This window comes from Channa argus, chromosome 16 (genome assembly GCF_033026475.1).
Source record: "Channa argus isolate prfri chromosome 16, Channa argus male v1.0, whole genome shotgun sequence".
NCBI lineage: Eukaryota > Metazoa > Chordata > Actinopteri > Anabantiformes > Channidae > Channa > Channa argus.
This window is the reverse complement of record NC_090212.1, coordinates 2,045,981-2,062,977: the sequence shown is the minus strand read 5'-3', so window position 1 is coordinate 2,062,977 and position 16,997 is coordinate 2,045,981. Positions and strand designations below refer to the sequence as shown.

The 16,997-nt window shown below is 39.1% G+C and overlaps 1 protein-coding gene across 13 annotated transcripts in view; it reads left to right on the top strand.

Annotated features, from left to right (window-relative positions):
* nrxn3a (neurexin 3a) overlaps nt 1-16,997 on the top strand; it is a 165,626-nt gene that overhangs the window by 29,710 nt on the left and 118,919 nt on the right. For 11 of the 13 annotated variants that reach the window (XM_067478970.1, XM_067478961.1, XM_067478965.1 and 8 more), the window contains exon 5: nt 1,040-1,051. The exons of the other annotated variants lie outside the window; for them this stretch is intronic. In XM_067478970.1, coding sequence (XP_067335071.1) covers nt 1,040-1,051 — 12 coding nt within the window. The remainder of the gene's footprint in view (nt 1-1,039; nt 1,052-16,997) is intronic. 13 annotated transcript variants of the gene reach the window in all.

Genomic DNA, 16,997 nt, shown 5'->3' with positions numbered 1-16,997 from the left:
CTGTATATGAGACTCCACAATATGTTTGCAGTTTTTTTTATGCTGCAGGAGTTTTTAGGGATTTGTGACCATTACACCCCAACAATTCCTCCCCAACTCTCACATGAGAAGTGTAGTGTTTCAAACTAAGTCCAGTGGATTCAACTTCCAGATCGTCTCAGTTTTATGACAAGTCTTTACTGAGAAGTTGACCTTGATTTTAGGGATACGCTAGAAAAAGGACAAGAAGCACCACTAAAGACAATGGCCTTGGTGGTTCAAACTGCAGGACCATTGACATAATGAATAAACCACTCAATTGGCTATTGAGCATGTGGATGTCATCCAGTGTCAGCGTCCTAGGTCATCCCTCGCTCACGTTATCTTTGGTGGTGAAATGACCAGTTTGAAAGCAGGAACAGCAATAGGTGCTTGGTTACCAAGAGCAGCTTTCACCTTCTGTTTCTGAAAAGTTGTGATGAAAGTTATAGATGGTGAGCACGTGTTTATTCTCATCAGAGAAATGCACTCAGCATCCATCATGGTCAATTTCTTCTTCATTTGATGGCCTTCAAACTCAAAATTTGAAAAACCTACAACACAAATTTTAACTATTTAGAAACAAAAGTCTCTTTTATTTCTATTAAGGTGAATGGACGTTTGGAAGGTTCCCAAAACAGAATAATAAAAGTTTTTCTTGTTCTATGTATGTATACATACATTACATTAATGAAGAAGGTACTTCTACTTGGCCAGCGTAAAACCTTTCTCGCTGTTCCATCATCTTTGTTGTTTCTGTTGAATGCCTTTGTAGGGCAGTGTTGCTGTGGCAGTAGGTCCTCGAATACTTCATGTACTTGCATGTTACAAGTGTTTTGTGATATACTATTCCATTAAAGTTGCTAATGTACATTAATTTAGCTACATGTCATGTATTCATATATACACTGATATATTCTGCTGGAATTTGCTCACATTTCCTCTTCTTTTTTTCCTCCCTGTCTGGGCTCTCTTGGCTGTGGATCCTTTGTTCTCTCTACGCCTCCTCCTGCTCTTCTAGCTAAAAGTAAAGGTACAGCTTTTTCGAAATCTTTCCTTTTCCGCCTCTATGAAAAGCGACGCTTGCTCTGTGAGTGTTTAAGAGCACTGCAGTGAAATGTGTTTGATGCTCTAATGTGTTTACTTGTCCTGTGTTCACTGTCTCTTCTATATTGGTTTTTCAGTAAGGGTGTTTGGATTAAGTAATTAAGCCAATCTTATTTGAAAGAAGATGAAAAAAAAGAGTGTCAATTTGTGTTTTTACTGTGTGTGTGTGTGTGTGTGTATCGTAATTTTGTTAGAAGGCCGTGGAGTGTACACAGGGATGCCTTCAGAGAGGTTTTATGCTTTAAAGTCAGTGTGGATCAGTTTTCACAAAAACAAACCTTTCCCCCCTCCCACTGTCATTCACTTTATGCTTGGTTGATGGAAGCAGTGACGCACTTGTCCATATTTAAATCCAAAGTGCTGGCTGGAGCATAAAAAAAACATTTAATTTAGCTTGATTGATATTGGTAAAACATTGCATCTTAGAAATTAATATTCACAGTACATACTGTCAGTATATATTTATATATAGTTTATATTGCAGCATCAAATACATTAATAGGAAATGTAGTTGCATTCAGATTACGTTTTCTTTGAACACAATATCTTGTAGATTTATCCATTTCAGTAAATTAAAGGTCCATTTTTTCAGTAACTACAGTTGATATTGGGGAGTAGTAAACTCCAGCTAAATAAACTTAGCTACATTATGCAGTAGCTTGCTGGTAGTTCTACAATCATACTTAAATTGTGATTCTATAAGTTCAATTATATTTTTACCATTTTTTGCCTAGTTAATTAGTGAAGCTACTAATTCGACTGTAAAAGCGTTGTTTGTTTTCATTATTGCTCCTATGACACACAGAAAACCCAAATGGGTTCATTTTGTTAAGGAAAGGTTTTTCCCCCGTGAGAAACATATTCCCATTGATAAAAGGCCGTAGAAGAATAAAAGAATACATTTTGTGGAGCATCACAGACCCTGCAAATTGGCTCTTTTTGTTACCAGAATTTGATTAATTTGGTTCAGTACCATTTGGAAAGTCTAGAGGAGCTGTGGGATTATTTTATTTAAATATGCATGTTTTCCAGGAAGCAGATACAACTGCTAATGACACGTTTTAAACATATCCTGGAAATATTAGTTAGAAATTGAAGCTAAGTGCTGGATATAAAGTCTCCTTTTTAGGGATGTTTCGCTAGAGTATTGATGGGCCCCATATTCCTATGTGACCCCAACCCAGGCCTTAGAAAGTTGTTGCTGAACCCTTGAGTATTACAATTTTATGCTATAGTACATTACATAGACAAAGACTACTGATAACAAGCTGCTTTCCCGTATTCTGTGGAAGTGTGGAATTCATAGATCCTCTCACGAGCTACAGGGCAGATATTAGGTTTTTCAGAAGCTGTGATTAGCTGCTGCCTCCTGTGTACAGCTGTAATCACTTCCCCCATTCACAGAACAAAGCTCATGTAAGCTCCTGGAGATTCCTCTCCCCTTACCACCTGTCTCTCTTAGTTGTTGTTGTGTCGAATCTCCGAGCGAGATGGTCTACATTATTAGGCATCAGACTCCCTGTCGCCTCGTGTTAGGCAGACAACGTGCTCCATTCTGGCTCTATTTGCATGGTGGCTCTCTAGTGACAGGGATGCAGATAGAGAGAGACAGGGAAAATAAGAAACTGTGTCTCCACCATGGAGGAGTCATAATTTACTGTCAAGGGCTGAAACACTGTACTTTTATCGTTTCTTTTTTAAACATTTCTTTTGGTTAGACTGTTTTCTCTCTCTTTTTAAATATCCCGACTGTCTTTTTTATTTTCATTGCAAATTCACTTCCTAATTGTTCTTTCCCTCGTTCTTGCTTTCTTTGACCTCTCTTTGTAAAATGACTAGCATCCTCCCATCTTGTCCATTTTTATTCTCAGTTCGCGCTTACTGTCTTTATATAATTTTATCTGACTAACATTTTAGTTACCTGGTGATCCCAGTGCCTATACCCCAGCTGTCACTGGGCCTGAGGTGGGGTACTGTACACCGTTGACAGGTCTCCAGTCCATCTCAGGGCCAACCCAGAGAGACATACGCAGACAGACAACAATTGACACTCGCATTCACACCTACAGGCAATTTAGAGTCAGTTAACCTAACATGCATGTCTTTGGACTATGGGAGGAAACCAGAGTAGCTGGAGGAAACTCACATTAGCACGGGGAGAACATACTCCAAACTCCACACAGAAAGGCCACAGCTGGTGGGTTGATTTGAACCGAGGACATTCTAGCTGTGAGGTAGCAGCGCTAACCACTAACCAGGGCTGCCCTTCTACCATTTATCAATATTAAAATACATCTTATTTGTTGTGAGAAAAACTTGTGTGAGTGTGTGTGTAGACATACAGCTAGAAAGGTTCAACTATTAGTAACTCAAACTGTCAAAATATCCAGTGAGCCTGTGCATGACTGGATAATGATAGTCACAATAGTTTTAGGGTGGTGACGGACAGACATGTTGGGAGCTGGTGGTCACTGAGGGAAGGGGGTGGAAGTGTGACACGGGGAGTCCATGGACAGTTGTGTTTTCTGCGCTTGACTGAGTGCTGGCAAGTGAGCCAGACAAGGAGGGCGGGGATAGCCTAGTATCAGTAACAGAAGGGGGTAGGGGGGTGGATGACTGTGTTCAAAATCGGATAAGGTTCACAGAAAAATCTGTTCTGTTTGAAATGGATATTTAAAAATGAAAATCCACGTTACTTAAAAGATTTTTGGACTTTTGCATGTACTTTTGGGATGATCACTAACATCACATCAACTATTGACTATTTGCTTACAGTCTGGCTTCAACATTAGAGCATAAGGGAAAAAAATTACACACATAGGTCAGACGTGACCTTGTATCCAAACAACTAAATTTCTGAAAACAGTTATTGTGGATGATCTCTCTGAATGACTCAATATTAACCTTAAACCTACATACATTGGCCACTGCAAATCCTGTTAAATTTTTAATTGGCTGAATTAGTATGATGGTTATGAGACATATCTGATGAAATTTAAGGAGTGTTTTTATAATTAAAAAATTTAATGTTTCATATAATAATTGATGAACAGGAACAGGTATTTATGATGAATTAGTTTTTGATTTGACAAAGTCATGATTCTGAGATGAAAATATGATAAAGATAATAGATGATAAAAATATGATATGACACAGTGCAATTCACCGTCCTAAATATTAATATCCTGTCTAAATATAACAGAAGGAATGAAGGAAATACACACACACTGGCACCTTGTCACGTAATCTTGGCGAGGCATTCACACCCGCCCTGTTCATACTGTGCCATAGTGTGCAATGCCCCATGTGGACAGGAATCATATGCCAACAAACAGCAGTGGCAACAAAAACAACAGACCTAGACAAAACAGAAAGACATAAAACTGACAAAGTCCATGTCCTTTCCCGTATGCGGCTTCGCCCTTTTTCAATCTCTTTCTTAGATATGGGTGCCATCCCACCAGCCAGTGTAATTGAACTGGAATTGAACCGAGTCTAAAGACTCATTCTCCAATGCTATAAAGATGGTTTTGGGAGATTTGACTAATTCTACTTTATATCTAATGCATATGAAACATTATATTATATATATTATGTAACACTAATATAATACAGAGGATATGTTGGTTATAGGTGCTGTTGGATTAGTATGCACGTCACCCACTAAAGTGACAAGTCAAAAGCGGTAACAAGCTCCACCATTGCATCCTATCGGATCATGTTGGAGTCCCCTGTATATAAGCAGCTGGCCTATCACTAACAGTGAACCCAGGTAACTTCAGCACACTCCACTCTCTGACAGCCTAGATACACTGTTCGTTTGATTATGGGCTACCCCACACATGATCTGACAGTTCTGAGGGAAACCTGTTTATGTTGTCAACATAAAGAACTGGACTAGTCCTGTGAGTCACGGTGACTGAAAGAACCAAACACAGACTGTGTCAGAATTTACACACTTCAGAAATTCGGGACAAAATCTCGCTGCTCCACAATTGCTGCTGCCTACAAATCATATCACCGAAGCACTCAGATTTGGCATGAGACTGACACATTGGCATATTTCTCGGCTGCATGCGATGTTTGATTAAAGTTAAAATAACAATTGTTAGCACTGTGAGCAAAGAGCGCTGCACTCAAAACATGAGAGTGCCACACATGGATTGGATGGAAGACATCTTAAAGAGTTAGCCTGAGTCTACAGAGCTGCAGAGTCAAGTTATTTGGCTTGGAACTGATTCTGACTAAATCTGGTCACCTCAGCATTACATTACACAGGCATTTTATTTGAATTATGTTTATCCATAGTGACTTTACAAATGACAAATTTCTGCGATGGCAGAATTTATCTGCTGTAAACGAGTTGTAAATAGGGATAATCTTAAGTGGACCACCATCTGCCACTACTCACGAGGCCTTACAAACAATGAGCATGGAGTCAGGCACAAGCACTGGCTCAGAGCTGAAAACACACTATAGGTGTAAGTAGTAAATAACCAGTTGGCAGAAAAGCTTGCAGATTGGTTGGTCTTGATTTGGGACTTGATTTGAAAGTTCTTGGTCTTTAATCACTTTCCAATCAAGACTTTTTTTGCCACTACTTGGCCTTGAGTCAACACTTGAGATTTGTTGGTTTGGACTTAGCTCTTGGGACTTGTTGGTCTAGACCTGAATCTCTAGTTGAGACTTGTTGTTCTTGACTTGGCACTGGATTTGTTATATGCTGGTCGTGACATGAGTCTTGAATGAGGTTTTGACTTGTGCATTCTAGTCGAGACTAAAACATAATTGTGTCTCACTGCTACAATGGCATTTCAGCAACCTACAATAATTATGGCTGAAAAAATACACAACAAAGATATAAAAAAAAAAACAAAACCATACATGATGTTTAAATAGTGACATAAAGTCACAATAAATCTGCTGTTATCCGCTTCTATACTCTAGTGGGGTGAGGGACTCTCATGTAGCCAGAGAGATGCCCAGTACCAGCCTGATAAAATGCAATCAATGAGGAAACATTTGCAATCATTCTTAAAACTCCCATTTGGTGCTAGTTGTTTCAGTGGCTTTTTAAAAAAAACAAAACACAAACTGCAACTATTAAGTCAGTCATCAAAATAATTTGGTTGTGATGACTCACTGGACTAAGTGGGACCAGGTCTGCTCCAGTCTGAGTCAGTTGGTGTTGACAGTTGGGAAATAAACCACCTTGCTTGAGATTTTTTAACTTTCTATTTTCAAGTCCTCCAGTAGTTCTCATATGTTGGATATTTTTTAAAACCTGGGACAAAGATGTAACATGAGTGTTCTCTAAAAGAGACATACAACTAAATATAGTTTTATTTTAAGTTTGCTATGTTTTACAAAGCTGACTCACCTTGATTTTCCTATGTGCATTTATGATTTTCACCCAAATATACATTTTCAGCATAAATTTCACTGCATATAAAGGGTGTTGTCCTCCATGTTTGATTTTAGTACAGGAACATGTGACAGTTGGCATTCACACTGAATGTGAGGGTTTAATCGACCAGTTGTTCAGCTTAACTTAAGGCTTATGGTTCTACCTCACCGTCAAAAACTAAACAAGGTTTAGGTTTGCCCAAGCATAGACAAACCAGCTGACTGACATCTTTTGACCCTAGATCAACACTAAAAGCTTTTGAAACATGAGTGATCAGTGAGGATCAGTAATAGTGGTAAAACAAAGCAGCAGGAGCAGTTTGCATTCCGACTGTTAGAGAACTGACTTAATCATTTTTGAGATGGTTATAGATCATTAAGAGTGTTGCTTTAATTTTGGAAAAATAATATTAGCCACATGTAGACATGTGCCATGTCTCAAATCATAGTTATTAGTCAAATTATGAATTAATTGTTGAAAATCTTCAGCTATGCCCATCAGTGTTTTTTTACTTTTTATAATGTGTGTGAGATCTCATGCGGCAAAAAAAGCCTTCGGTTTAATTTGACCATTGGTGTGTGTGTGTGTGTGTGTGTGTGTGTGTGTGTGTGTGTGTGCGTCTGCATGTTGCGTCTAGATAGAGGAGATCAATGTTTCCTGGGGAGCAGCAATGAACTGACTGAATGAGTAATGAATTGTGGCCACATTATGCAAGTAGTATGCAAATCAGCTAATCAGGTTTAATGCACTGCAGGGGTGTGTACTCTTGTTAACCTTGAGGAGACGCTAATAATCAGGAAATGATGAGCTCTGGGAATTCTCTGGGTGTTACCAAGAACACATCTACACCCCTCCCAAACTTTGCAGGGTACTGTTTAGGTAAATATAAGTATTAAATTCTCTTCATTGGCAGATATTGGTAGTTTATTTGCCAGATTGGCAAAAAAGATCCAGTCTTGCCTGTAGGTAAAGCCCTGTTTGGTTACCTACCATTTTTAACTTACAATAGTCATAAAGGTTTAAAAAATTGTTGGGGAGAGGTAATAAAATCCCTCCTTTGCAAAGACAATCTGCAAACTGCTAAAAAATTAAATTGTGAAAAAAATATATGAAACCCCCTAAATATATATATATATATATATATATTGTCTAGTTATAATCATAGTCATTTATTTTAGCTTAAGATTTGGTCACTGACACAAAGTTCTACAGCAGATACCTTGTCACTCTGACAAGGGGTGGCACTGGGGATGGGCAATCAGATTAGTCGAAAGATGTTAACCATACATGTTAACTGGACACTACTGATGAACGTATTTGTTTGTTGAGCTGAACCTCAGACAAAAAGCTTGGAGCTAGGGTTTTTTTATGGATCTTGCAACACCTGAAATGTGAATAGATAACTGAGAAAAAACCATGCAAATATAAAGAAGATAAATAGAAGCCCTAAATAATATTTATGATGAAGCTGCTACGTTGAGTCAAGGATAGAACTAGTGATTTGGGGGCCCAAAGGAAAGCATGTGGTTTCTATCATGGAACATGCAGATCATTTACCATAAATTCAACATTTTACAGTATTTGACAAGTCAAAGATAAAATATGTCAGCAAGCTGAAAAAAGTATTATTTACTTTGATTAAAAAAAAATCGCAATCACGACCGCTCTACCTTCCTGTGCCACAGTCGCCCCGGTGAGTTTTCGTAAGTTTCTTCCTAGTACTCCGGTTTCCTCCCACAGACCAAAGACATGCATGTTAGGTTAATTGGTCACTCAGAAATTGCCCATAGGTGTGAATTATTTGTCTTTCTGTGTATGTCTCTGTGTTGGCCCTGAGATAAAGGGGAGACCTGTCAAGGGTGGCCTCTCGTCCTATGACAAGTGGGACAGGCTGCAGACCCCCATGACCCCAAACTGAATAAGAGGTTACACACAATGGGTGGATGGATGAATATTTGCGTTAATCACTTTCTTATTCCTAATTGTGGACACACTATGAAATGTTTATGCTACTAAGAAACGTTTCTGTATGGACGCTTAGCTTTATTCCTTTCCCCCCTGTTTTCCATTGTGATTATTTAGTTTCATTGATCGATTGTGCTGTTTAGAGCCTTGGCGTGTTACCCAGTTTAAGCTTCACCATCATTACCTTCCCAGGTAAATGTGTTTATACTTTGTGCATAATGCAGTCTTGCATCTTCTGATGGAATAGTCCATTAACTTGTAATGCACAGGGGGTTGTTGATAAATGAGGTGCTTTAGATGCATTTAAGTTATTGTATTGAGTGAGCCTATATATGTCTTTATAGTTCTTTGGCATATATTGTATCAAAACTTTGGCAGTCTGCCCTCAGGCTGAGTGCACAGTCAAAGCAAAATCTGCCTTCTGAAATTTATGAGCATGCTGTGGCCAAAATTAGAAGAGGAAGGAAATGGCGTTGGTACAGTTGTAAACATTCGCTGTAGGAACTAGCAGTCCATAACAAGAGTTCACAGTTATTCTAAGTAGTAATCTATCAAACATTTAATGGTTGTTCTCACACGTCAAACATATCAGAAAAAAAAGTGAAAATCTTGCTTGAAACCTTGAGATTTAACCCTACAGTGATGTAAGGGAGGTGAGTCTTTTTGCAACCTGAAGCAAATGTTTGTCGGCATGTTTCATGTGAATGGGGAGTCAATGGGAAGTTAGAGGTAAGAGTGAGAGACAGATCGAGCAGACAACGTGTGTGAGCAAGAGAATGCTGTGTAAAGTTATCTCTGCTGGACAGACAGTTGTAATATTATGGACCATGAACCACAATGCATTGCTTTTCTCTATTCTAGAGATTTTTATCAATCAATTAAATTTCACTTTTCTAGACTATAAAACTCTTGTGTGAGGCTTCCTAAGTTAAGCTTGATGTTGGAGGCTCAGTATTGTACAATTGAAATAGATAGAAGATAACACCCTCCAAATTTGTACCATGTTGCATCTAGCTGTAATGGTTTTTGCAGGGATATAAGTGGACTTATAGGATTTTGTAGGGCCAGCTGTAGCAAATATAAAGACAGTCACAGTCGAGTATTTAGATACCTGAGATGCGTCATATTATGATGCAGTGAAAAAAGATAAATCAACCATGGTTATTGAATACCAAGCCCTGACTTAACCTTTCCTTGGATCTTTTGCGACTTCCTGGAAAAGTTGTCAACATGCTCTTTTGGAAGGTTTTGGGAAAGTTCACTACTATTCCAAGTTTTCTCCTTTAGCACAGACATTCTCTCAGTGTGGATCTGTGGAGCCTTAAAATAGCTTTGTATCCCTTCCCAGACTGATGGATTTTAGTTTTCTAGAGGAGTTAAATACTTTCTCCTATAGTTGGTCTGTAGGAACATCACCCTTATTTTGTGCCTCAGTTTTAAAATTACAGAAAATTTAAAGTAGATTAGTATAGGTATACACATAAAAAAGGGATTCACAAAAAGGATCCTGGAGACTTGCCCTGACCTTAACATGCCGACTACTTGAATAACTAATGCTTAATAAAAGGAGAACACTCACATATGCACATAGATCTCAACAGTTCTGTGAATGGGTGCTTGTTGAAAACGTGTGAATCTGTCAGTGTTGCAACCAGGCCGTGATCAAAGCTGTGACCTTTCAAAAGGCTTAAAAATTACAGCATTTATCACCTTCAGCATATGCGTATGCACCTAATTTATACATGCAGTACACATATTAAATACGAATGTACTCCTGTGACTGTGCCTACATGTGTGTATATGCTTTGCTCGCTATGGGCTTGAAGTGCCTCTATAGTAGAGTCCACTCCATCTGTTTATAAAAGGTGCAACTAGAAATATAATGACCCACATTAAAAACGACGTGCTGTGTTTATCAGGAGACTATGATCTCACACTCTGTTGTCATGTATACCCTTTATTAAAATGCACACAGTACATTCTTTGGAGTCTCGGCGCATGCAGCGACCACCAGTAACCAGTGTCCTGTGGTCTATGGATTTGAGAACTCACTTACCTTTGAGCTGACATTGATTTTTTTATGTTGCTCTATTGTGGTTTTTATCATATTTTCTGTCTGTGAGCAATGGCAGCGGAGCTGTCATCCCAGAGAGGACAGGTGATGTTTACGCCACTTAAATACTACTACAAATGAACTGTGCAAGTATCGGAGTGCTGGACGTCATATTACAGTTCCCACTGTAAAAACAGAAAGATATAGGAAAGATCATGGCTCTTCTCAATACAGGAGGACGGGGAAGAAGAACAGGAAGTGGGGAAAAAAGGGGAAAATCTGCTAAATGACTAAATGTAGATGTAAAAAAGAGGAGGTGTTCGACTTCGCCTAAGGAAGCAGCAGCTCAGTAGGATTCCCTTGCCCTCGGTTATAATGGCAAATGTCCAGTCAGTTAGGAACAAGGAGGATGAGCTTCAAGGGAATGTTCACTTTCAAATGGATTTTAAGGACTGCTGTGTTATGGCTCTCACTGAGACATGGCTCAGTGAGCAAGATCCCTACTCCAGTTTTTTTTCGTTGATGGATGTGGGGCCCCATAACAATTGGATCGCAAAGTAGAAGTGACTGAGACAACACGATGAGGTGGGGTGTGTCTGTACATGAACGAACGATTACTATCAGAGAGCAAATCTGAATTCCAGACCTTGAACTTTTGTCTTTATTCCTGCTTTCTTTCCTGCTTTCCTGCCCCGTGAGTTCCCTCAGATTTTTATTATAACTGTATTCATTCACCCAAAGGTAAATGGTGCCTCCACTTCCTGTACAATATTTGAAGTTATACAGAAACTTCAGTCTATATCACTAGAGGTTCCAAATTTTATATTAGGTGATTTTAATCATGTTTCATTACAAAAGTCCCTGACAAATTTTTATCATTATGGCTCATGTACAGCCAGATGTGGCAGAACTCTTGACTTGGTCCAGAGCTATGGGCCCATTAAGGATGCCTTTAAATCACTTCCTGTCCCTGCCCTGCGCTCTGCTGATCATAATTGTGTGTATCTCTTTCCCACTTATTAAACTGTATTAAAGAGGGAAAAATTCCAAACAAAGGAGGATGACTCCCTGCTCATTGAAGGGTTGCTTCGACTGTACAGACTGTGAGGACCTGGGTGAATTAACTGATGTTTGTTCAGAATTAACTTATGAAGAGATAGTCTGCTTATATGTTTATACCCCGTAACACTAAAACAGAATTATAAAGCTGCCCCAGCAAATAAAAAGGCTTATAACAGCCTCGGTTCAGCATGAAAACCAGCGGTGGCCTTAAGAACACACAAGATAGAACTAGTGTCACTTTAAATGGCTTGACCTCAAACATTGACTTGGCTAATGCTTTGTGCAAACACCCCATGTGTTTGATTTTAGTAAAGAAATACAGGAATTAAGCCTTAAATTGCGTGACAATCACCGTTTCTTTGTAAAAGAGAAGGATGTCGAAGAAGCTTCTTACTGCACGAAGGTTAATAAAAGTCATGGACCAGACCACATCTGTAGCCAGGTACTCAAAACCTTAGTAAAAGATCCAGTCAAGTCCAGTCCAAGTCCAGTTTTTCTTTACACTTTAACCAGGTCTTTAGAAGTCCAACACGTCCCCAGGATTTGGGTGGATGCTATCGTTGTCCCGGTCGCTAAATCTAGCCTTAATGATTTTAGACCGGTTGCTTTGACTTCCACCATTTTGAAAATCTTTAAAAGACTGGTACGTTTGGAAATTTTGTGCAATCGTTCAGTTGCAGTTTGCTTACAGGTCCAACAGAGGAGTAGAGGATGCTACACTCACTCTGCTTAATCTGCTCTCACCCTTGTTATTTACTCTCTACACCAGCTTGTTATTTACTCTCTACACCATTATGTGTCGGACCACTTTTAAAAACCGTTTCATTCAAAAGTAGACTGATGACTGTAATTGTCAGTCTTCTATAGGGAAATGAAAATAATCATGGTCCATTCATTTACTATGCTAAGTGGTGTGAGGACACCTACAGCCATATTTATCAAAAACCAAAGACATGGCCATTGACTTGAGATAGAATGCCAACACACCACTGTCCACTGACATTAAGGGACAAGCAATTTTATAAATATCTCAGGACTATTATTGACTCTACATTATTTTTTGGTTTTTTTTGTCCTCATCCCGTGAGTTCAGGGTCACCACAGCAGATCATTGTCCGCATGTTTGGCACAGTTTTTACGCCGGATGCCCTTCCTGACGCGACCCTCCCCAATTTCTACCAGGCTTGGACCAGCACTGCACAGCTGGGGATGGGAACGGGCTGTTAGGGGTTCAGTGTCAAAATACCTAGAATGCCCAGAGACATTTTGACATATAGCCAGGGCCGGGGATCAAGCCACTGACCCTGTGGTCCGTGGATGTTTCCCTTTACCAACTGAGCTACAGCCGCCCCATTAAACTACAAAAAACATTGTGAAGCGGTATGCAAGAAGGGACACCAGCGCTTGTTCTGTCCGCAGAAGTTGTCCCATTTCTAAATTTATAGGACTATGATGATGCTTTTTTATCGTGCTTTTAAAAAATCGGTTTTAGCTCGTGTCATAGTTTGGAAACCTGCCTCTGAAAGAAAAAAAGCCCAGAGGTCCAAGGCTGACCAGCACAGGAACAGTTTTGTTCCTACTGCTTTTGCTCTTTTGAATAAGTCTTAGTGGAAGATTTGCACTATATATTTTTATTCTATTCATTTACGTTCTTTCAACTTTCAAATTAGTCTTTTTTTTAAATTGGATTTTAGTGGGTTTTGAGTCTGTTGTATTAATACCAGTTTTACTTCTACCTTTGTAAATATGATCAGTAAGTTTTGATAGCACTTATCCATGATTCTGTTTTTAATTGTTCTCAGTATTTGTCTGGTGCCTCAAATGTCTGTGCACACTATGGTTTGTTTTCTTCTACTGCAAAACAAAACTACCCATAGGTATAAATAAAGTAACCTAACTTAACATTATTATGTGTGGTACAATATTGTTTATTAAAAATAAACATATATATAATATACAACATCACTTTAGAGTATACGCCTGTGTTAAATCGAGGATGGAAATTTAAAAAAGAGAAAGCCGAAATGGTATCAGCTTTAACGTGACCAACAATAATTTACTCAATGTGTAACCAGTTCAATCTGAGCCTAAAACTTAGCCAAAGCCTACCAACTACAGGTTTGTTGTACAGTGCTTACAATAATTTCCCTAAAATACAAACTACAACCTGTTATGCATTATGTGGTGCTTCACATCATGTCTTTAATAGACAGGAATGTGTCTCTTAAAAGACTGATATATGAAACATGATTTATAAAACACACCAGATCTAGAACTTTAAAAATACAGTGTGTCAAGGTAATTACAATACCAATGTCTCAGATACCTATATAATAATTAATAATGAATGAAGTGTGGCAGTCCTGCAAAGCACTGCTGCATTGTCACACAGTTCCACACAATGAATTGTAACACGTTCAGTTGAAGATGTCAACCCCAGTGGTCCAATTGCCCCAGAGCAAACACATTTCGGCTGCAGAACAGTCCCCAGACAACGTTTGAAAGAGGAGGTTGTGGGGGTGGGGGAGTGAGAACACGCTTCAGGGGAAGAAAAACATGGCGTTGATCTGGGAAACGATTAAATCCAGATTCCTACTGACAACATTTCTTGCCCCCCCCAGAGGGGAATGACATGGGTAGTGGCACAGAAAGAAAGATGGAGGGAGAAAGATGGAGGAAAAGGAGAGAGATTATGAGCGAGAATGTGCTGGTTATCTTAATTAAATGGAGGTGCATTTTATCCTCCTCCTATTGATTCCTGCCAGGGGCAGTGTGTGTATTTCAAATGAAAAGTCTGCTCTATAATGCTGGTTTAGGGGCTGTATTTTTTCACCCATGGCAGACGTGACTATTGCAGTCAACAAACTATTGAGATAGTCATTAAAAAGAACAACAAAGCTGAGCTTGAGGAAACAATGTACAGCTGCCAGACTCAATTTGCTTTACTGCTGTAGAGTTACACGTATAAATGGATGACAAATGATAGGAGGATATTTGCAAAATTGAGTGTTTGCATGCGTGTGTGTGTGTGTGTGTATAACTCAGCAAATTCATTCTGTTTGTCATTGCTGATACCGGTCTAGGCAGGTTGCACTGGCCGTAGACAAAAAGCAATGCATTTTATTTTCCTGCTTTGTCTTCCCCTGCCCTCCCTTCCTTCATTTTGATTTTGTGAAGTTAATGTTAACAGTTTTGTCAAGCTCAATGCGCCCCAGGCAACACTGCTTAAGTATATCTTTTGCAATTTAAGTGACCTGCTTTCTGGCAGGGGCTTTTTCCTATTACTGGGAATGACATTTCATTTAGACTCCATCATTCATCTTTCCCACATTGGGCTCCAGCTCTCACTCTCTCTCTCTCTCTCTCTGCGTTGTTTTCTTTCTTCTCTCCACATCTCTCTCTCTCTTTCGTCTATTAGCCCATCATCTCTCAGTCTATCTTTACAGTTTTATTTTACTTGTCAAATATGTTCTCCATCTCATTTCACATAATTTCACATCATTTTACCAACAGCAATTCCATGAATGAACAAAATCCTCCAACCCAAACGCCCATATATGTCATTTGTAACTACGCGCTTGTACGACTTACAGAAGTGCCAACAGAGCTCCCCTATGGCAGCGGGCATTGGGTGAAATTGCCTCCCTTTGGTTCAGGGACCAAATTGATGGCAGCTGTCTCTTACTATGACATCAAAATGACCTGACATGATTTTTTACCCTTTACACTCAAATGCTGCATTAGCTGTTTTGGTTGCAATTGGGCACAAAGACATATGGGTTAGGTTTAGGCACTAAATATACATAATTAGGTTTAGGAAAATGTCGCTGTCTGCTTTCTTTATACTACTCAACGTACATCATGTCAAGTACACAACATCTTTGTGGGCAATATGACAACAATAGAAAGTTGTTTTGCAAGGGCCTCCTTTGGGAAAGTCCTCGGTTTTGTTGATCCAACCAAAAATTCCAACCTTGTCTATAAAGGACTTTGGGAGTTTTAATATTTTGCGACTGTCAGGTTTACTACTACAATTCTAATTGTTTCTTGTCGCCAATGCACAGAATCAATCTAGTAATTAACATAATAAACAAGAACACAAAAATAAGTCTGATGTTTGTGCATTCAATCTATGCCTTTAAGGATATTTAACTTGCTCATGTCCTCATGTTGCACAATCATGGATTTCAAAAAGCGCACAGCACACCTCATAATCTCAAATACAACTTTTTTAAGCATGTTAAACACAACTTCTCTTAATCCCAGATCACACACAAATGTGGAGTCCAATGTCATTATAACTCCCCAAAGCTTGGCAAATCTGAGCCCAGCCACTCATAGGAGTTCCCCACAGGTAAAAAAACAAGCTCCAATTCTTTCCGTAATCAGGGAATGACTCAGAATCCCACCATGTGGGATCCAAAGAGTTCCCCTCACAAATCAGTGCTTAATGTCACAGATGCAACCCTTCTTTTTAAGGAGACAGTTAGAAAAATAGACCGAAAAGAAAAGAAGGAACTGCCTTAAAATATTTTCAGGTTTAATATTACTGTGTGGTGTGTTTTTTCATTTGCGTATGTGGCTTAATGCATGTAGTTGTTCATTTCTCGGTCACACAAGCCTGTGCCTGTTTAACTGTGTGTCTATTTATAGCTGATGCACTGTTGACAATGAAAAGATGTTTTAATTGGCTTTTAATGGCCTTCAGTCATTGAGGACTACACAGCACTGAATCCTGGTCAAGCCAGCCACATTTGAAAGAAATTAGCTTTTATGAGTGTTTAGGGAGCAGCCATAAAGAAATGAAGAGCCTAGTGGGCTGCCTGTTCGTCTATTCACCACATTTTAACGTTTTTAAGTTTGATTCGTCATGGTGTGCGAACATAAATCTGTATGGAGCATCCAAAAGAGCAAGCTGCTAACCACCAAGTTTTTAAGGGAGTATAATTGCAACCAGATGAAATTATTTATTAACATAATCAGGATGTGTTGATAATGAACATAAATGGTAAAAGTCATAAATGGTAAGATACTACATGGCAAAAATACATAGATACTTAACATATCCGTAAAATCTTTCCAGACAACCAGGAGCAACTTTGGGTTTAGTGTCATGCACTTTGACTCAAAGCCAGGAGGGATTGGGAATTGAACCACTGACCCTTTGGTCAGAGGACAACTGCCTTACCAACTGAGCTACAGCTCTTGTGATTGTTCCAGTTGTCATTTGTTGTGCAGAACTTAGGCGACTAGGGTCTGATTGGGAAGGAATTATGCATTTCAATGGTACATTATTGGTTCTCATCAGCCCATAATTTTGGTTCAGTAAGCATCCTTCTGTCTCCTAGTGGATGGATTGGGTCTTTATGGGATATAACAGTCACA